The sequence below is a fragment of the Apis dorsata genome, unplaced genomic scaffold (genome assembly GCF_000469605.1).
Source record: "Apis dorsata unplaced genomic scaffold, Apis dorsata 1.3 scaffold_434, whole genome shotgun sequence".
NCBI lineage: Eukaryota > Metazoa > Arthropoda > Insecta > Hymenoptera > Apidae > Apis > Apis dorsata.
This window is the reverse complement of record NW_006263685.1, coordinates 1,830-8,258: the sequence shown is the minus strand read 5'-3', so window position 1 is coordinate 8,258 and position 6,429 is coordinate 1,830. Positions and strand designations below refer to the sequence as shown.

At 22.9% G+C, this 6,429-nt stretch overlaps 1 protein-coding gene across 4 annotated transcripts; it reads right to left on the bottom strand.

Annotated features, from left to right (window-relative positions):
* Positions 1-110: 110 nt before the first annotated feature.
* On the bottom strand, positions 111-5,802 carry LOC102672543 (transmembrane protein 164). 4 transcript variants are annotated; one of them, XM_031512438.1, is made up of 7 exons: positions 4,359-4,694; positions 3,732-4,072; positions 3,529-3,645; positions 3,371-3,449; positions 3,194-3,294; positions 2,972-3,086; positions 111-343 (listed from the first exon to the last, which is right to left on the bottom strand). In XM_031512438.1, coding segments are annotated over exons 2-7 (732 nt in total). In that variant the 5' UTR covers positions 4,050-4,072; positions 4,359-4,694; the 3' UTR covers positions 111-341. The 4 variants fall into 4 exon arrangements, with proteins under 4 accessions (XP_031368298.1, XP_031368297.1, XP_006619779.1 ...); XM_031512437.1 differs by lacking the exons at positions 111-343; positions 4,359-4,694 and adding an exon at positions 4,921-5,802 and having other exon boundaries at positions 2,746-3,086; XM_006619716.2 differs by lacking the exon at positions 111-343 and having other exon boundaries at positions 2,746-3,086; positions 4,359-4,699.
* Positions 5,803-6,429: the final 627 nt, after the last annotated feature.

The window sequence follows — 6,429 nt, the reverse complement described above, 5'->3', positions numbered from 1 at the left end:
AAAAAAAAAAAAGAAATGTAAATCGCTCTGTAAATAAATTATTTTATTTTAATGCTTTAATGTTTGTATTGTTGCATACCACGAATCATAATGATTGATAAATTTTAACATTTTTTTCTAAGAAAAAAATGAAACAAATGTTTGGTATCATAATTTATTTAAACACAAGAAATACTTCGTATAAACCTTTTCCACCTCGTATTCCTTATACAAATCAACGCGATTTAATACGCAATTTGAAATCAAACATAATGTTTCTTTCATTCTTCGTTCTTTACGGATTAAATTCCACATTTAATATCAAATTTATACACGATTGCTATCGCTATGACGATAACGCTTCCTATAACTTACAAAAATATAATAGCAATTTATTATTACATTTAATTTTTATTGCTGTGCAACTTGTAAATAAATTCTAACTTAATTATATTATACGTATTAAAGATTCAATGTTGCAATCGAATAATTAAAAGTAAATTGTTAATTGGAATTAATCCAAAACTTTCTTTGGTACACTGAGACATTGAATCTTATACATATTCTTATATTATACAGTAATGATTTTCATTATTCATGCTTATTTAAAATTATGCTTATTTTATGATAAATAGAGCTAATAAATTTGAAAAAAAAATAGATATACATAATACATAATATTTTTGTTTTTATTAAATCTAATAAAAAATAGTGACTCAAAATACATATTATTTATACATATGTATTAGTATATATGTACTTTATTAGATTTATATATATATATGTATTATATACAGTTATACATATTTATACATATGTATAAATACATAATTTAATAATTATTTATCATTTAATTTGTAATAAAAGTTCTTGTTGCACAGCAAATAATTGCTAATATTTAATGCATATTAAAAACAAATATTGTTATAAAAATTTTTTTCTTATTATTATAGCATATCAAAAATCAAAATTAAACTTTTCTGAGGCCTTTGTAATCGCAAGTTAAATGCAAATAATATTTAGCTTAAATAAAATGTAAAAGTTTTATTAAATATCAATCAACTCTTTCGTGTGAAATTCGTGTATGAAATGATTATTTATAATATCTTATTTAATTAGATATTTATTTCTTTTTATCCGCAATAATTTTTTCATGATTCTATAATTTCTAATTTATTTATTTTCCACACAAAAGAATTTTAAAATTAATTGTATAAAAAGTGCGCACAATTGAAGCATAATGAATTGAGATATTAAAGTTATAATTACAAATATTATATATAAAATTTTCCTTCAATCTAAAAAATAATAAAGAAACTATTTGATATAAGTTAATGAAAATTTTCAATGTAAAAATTTAATAAAGTATATATGAAATAGATAAAAAATTTTTCATTAGGCCATGATATTATAAACATTTACTTTCTTGTGTAAATTTAATATTATGAGCAAATATTCATTTTAAGTGATAGTCTACAAAAAAATAAAAATATGATTAAACAATTTAAACAAAAAATAGGAAAATAGGATGTACATAAAAAGTATGCACAAGACAATTATTTGTTATAATACTTATTTGAATTTCATAATATCACAAATTTTTATATAGACTTTTGCTAAATATTTTAAAACTTTTGAATAAATTTGCGCATAAAAAATGCATAAAAAAATATTAATTTTAATAGTTATATAAAATCATTACTTGATGTAAAAAATTTTTTTCATTGATTTCTGATTGATTCTCATGTTGCATAATTAAAATAAATATTTTATTATCTGTGCACACTATTAACACAATTTATTATATTTATTTAAAATAGATAAGCATTAATTTTTATTATTTATTAAAATATTTGTCTTTTGTATTTCATATCACATAATTAATCATTATATCACAATAAATCTGCTTTTTATGAATAATGAGAATGAGAAATTATCTTCTGGAAAAAGATAATTCATTAAACTAAAAATAAATAAATCACAAAATTCATTATTTGATTTAGCATGTTTGTCTTTTAATTGTGACAGGTACATTATTTCCATAATTAAATTTATCTCTATTATAGTATGGTAAGATAAGCATTATAATAATAATATATTTAAATGTAAAATATATTAAGTGTAAAAAAAGATAAAATTGATTTTCTAATTACACTGAAAAAATTGTATCCAAAATAAATGTTGTAAAACAATTATTTATGGAATGAATTTGAAATAGTTTATATATACATAAATAATTCAATAGTATAAAAGAATAATCACATACAAAGAAATTTTTAATAATAATAAAAAAATAGCATGTAAAACAATTATCCAATTATCCCTATTTAAATTTTGTTTGTATTTTGTTGTATTTTTAAAAATTGCTGTGTTTTTAAATAGAAAACTGATTTACATATAACATTCCTAATCAGATGCATAAAAAATGCGAGATCATTGAATTCTCAGAGTGAATAATCAGAGAATTCTAAATGAAAAAAAAATGTGCTATATAGCACAATAGTAGGACCTATTTAAAATTTATGATATTCATTACGTATTTATTTGAAATTTATAAATCCCTAATTACTATTATAGTTTGCTCTACACTGTTTCTATTCAATATATTCACATATACAATGTGAAAAATAATTACAGAATTGATTATTAAAAAAAAAATCTGTAATTGTTACAGATTATAACTATATATTATGAATGCACATATAATAAACACAAATCAGTTTGTGTTCATTTAGTTATTGACATATAAACTTATATATTTTTTTGAATCAAATTGAATTGCAGCAGAATAATATTCATATAATAATTCATCAGTATTACGAAATATTATTCTAGTTTACATGCGTATGTCCATTCCCTGAGGTATCTTCATATAATTTCTCATTATCATCACAATTGTTTTTTGTTGGAAATACACATTCAAGCGATGGTTTTACTTTAGTCAATGAAAACTTTGTTAAGAAAAATTCAGATATATAGCAAAATAGCTTACATAATAATGGACATAGTAATCCTTGATGAATAAATGTCCACATTCGATAATTTTGTCCTTCAAATGGGTCTAAAATAGCAGCACATAACATATGACTAAGATTTACTTGTGTGGGCTAAAAAATGAAATATTAGAATTAGAAATGAAATAGAAAATAAATATAAATAAAAATTGTTGTATAAATATAAATAAAAATAAAAAATGTTATATAGTAACACATACCAATGCAATAGGTTGGATAATCCAAAAATGATAAGCTAAATTTATTCCATAACTAAATATACACCAACTCATGTCTGATAGAGGTTCGATATTATAAACACCTAAGGAAAAAAGTAAGGATAAAATATATATTTAAAATGAAAAAAAAGATTAATATTCAAAATAATTTGCAATTACCTCCAATTCTCAACAGATAATATGGTATTACCACCATTAAACCATGTTGAATGTAGTATAATGCTTTATCTGCAAATATCTGAAACAATTATATCAATATAAATTTATACCAAAAAATATTAAAAAATGTTTCTTAGTAATGATAAAAAATGATTTACTCTGCGAGATTCTGTTTCTGGAAATAAATATGCTAAAAGTGGTCCATTTAAGAAGTTTAAATGTATCCTAAAGATAGCTGTGACCGTAGGACTAGGATTTGCTGCCAATAAATATAACTATAGCATAAAAAAAATAATAATTAATTATATCAGCATAAATAAAATATATATATTTCTTATTCAAATACTTTTATTTATTTTACCTGTACTGCTGATGTTATATGACAAGGATTCAATATATATATAACTGTTCTACTGGTAAACTTAAATCCAATTTCCATTCCTAATACTAATGACATAATGATTAATAAAATCCTTCTACCAACACAATCTTGATTTACATATGATACTTTAGATGGTAATTTGATTCTTTTGTAACCCCATACTAGAAAACTTATTATGAATATTGATATAAATAATGTTTCAATAATTCTTTGTTTTAAACTTAAATAATATGCACATTCTGGTCCTACATTACGTGGTATAGAGGCATTAACACCATCATATGCCCATTCAAACATTATTACAAATTCTTTTTATGCAACTGAAATTAAATAAACAAAATTAAGATTAATTTAAATAGAGATTAACTTACGTTTAAATCTGTACTATCCGCAATGACGAATTTTATACTACCAGTAAATAGAACGTTTTACTGTACGTAATTCCTTAATGCCTGTATTTGAACATTACATAAACAAGAAATAAAATATAAAGAGAATTAATAATGAATTATAATTTATTATATTTAAATGTTATATTGGATAATATAATTATTGATTCATCGAAACGAAGAGTCTTTAAATAGAAAATCATTGAATTTAACGTACCTATTTTCTCAAAATCTAATAAACTCAAAAGTAACGTGGAATACTTTAAATTGATATGCACTGTATAACAAGTTGTATTAACACACACTTGTAAGTATAAATGAATTTCATACTGAGCACCGCGTATTTCCTATTGACGTATCCTATCGAAGAACTTCAAAATTCTGTTACCATTTTCATATCATTTTCAATAATACCGACACAGCACAATAAAATTTCACAGGTACATCACAGATGATGCATATATTATATTTAACAGATGGCACCATCATATTCTTATAAAATCAACTCGGCTGATAGTCTGTTCACGTTTTAATTCCTAATATGAATTTTTCTATTTACTTTTGATCGTATACAGGAAAAAAAAAAAAATTTAGTATGGATATGCCTAAACAATATTTAATTGAAAATACAGTAAATAGAAAAAAAAAAAGAAGAAAGAAAAGAAAGAGGGAAAGAACGATTAAAATGAATAACTAATCTAAAATAATATTAAACGAAAAATAAGTGAGTTTTTAAGTTTCTTAAAATAAATATCAAAAAACTAGCAGAAGAAACATACCTGATATTGAAAGTGTATCCACTGTTGCAGCGAATATATTCAAATAATTACACAAGAGAATTCTACATCACAGTCAAATTTAAGCAAGACCAAACAAAAACTAAAATAGAACAAAGATTGCTGTTGCGCGGAATTTCAGTATTGCCAAATATGCAGCTAAGAGAAAATTCTGCGCTGATAAAATTTAAAATAGAAGCAAATGAATATGTGAAAACATTCAAATTAACGTAATATAAAATTCATGAAAAATTTATGGAAATAAGCGGTTTAACACAAATATAAAAAAAGATTTAATCGAGTTTTCTGACTCGCTATATAAAGAGTTAAAGAAATCAGAACACTTTACAATACAACAAAAAAGAAAAACCAATAGAATTAAATAAATTCTAAATCAAAAATTGTCATATTTGAAAGAATGTTTCTTACAGATTACTTTAAAGTTTATAAATCGTGGAATATCCAGAGAAATATGCAGAACTTATTAAAGAACAAGCAAGAAATAATTAAATTCTAGAAAAAAAAGAAAAACATTTATAAAAGATATTGCTTAATATATTTCAAATAAATTACAGAAAAAATATTAGAAAGAAATCACAATTATTCAAAATTAAATTGATAAAATACATAAATTGATTTAATAACTAATACACGATATCCCATGATTTTTAAAAGTCAACACGAAGATCTTATTTGTAACTTAATAAATCTCAATAAGTACATAAAATAAACGCGTGCGCAGCCAATCGGCTCATATTATTTGCTATAAAATTTATAATTGTATCACAGATACGATTATGAATAGTATAGTAAATAATAATGATTTCCCAGGTCTCACCGCGTGGAGGTTGCTGCGAATTGGAGACCCACCCTATCCGCGATCCCATCCACCCTCCTTTAAAACGTAAAAATTTATTTAAAATCAACGATAAATCTTCCTTTTGACGTAGAATTGCAAAACGTTTGATCGTCAATCGTTGTGCAAAACGAACAGCAAAAGGAATTTTAAAAGGAAACCGACGCGATAATCTAAACCTGAAAGTGAAATTTAAATTATACCTTACTCGTATATAACTCTATATGAAACACAGATACATTATTTCATGCATGTATCAATATTTTATATATTCATTTGACAATAAACGTATAAAATATCGATAATTAGGAAAATTTAGTACAAGAAAAAGCGGAGATTTTTCACACAGAGTCATATTTATTTTATCAACCACCACCATAATACCACCATTTTTAACACCAAAATTACTATCACCACTACTACTATGCATGCATTTATAAATTAGATTCTATTTAAGCAAGCAATATTTCTACAGCAGCAGTTCTACAAGCATCTACTTATATTCTATTTATATCTTACTTATATTCTAAAACTCATATTTATTAGACAAATTCCACGAATCCTTAAATAATTTCAATTTACAATTCTTGGTAATCGCTACTTACATATAAGTCAATGTTTGTTTCAATTCTTATTAGTATAAAAACATTTGAAAG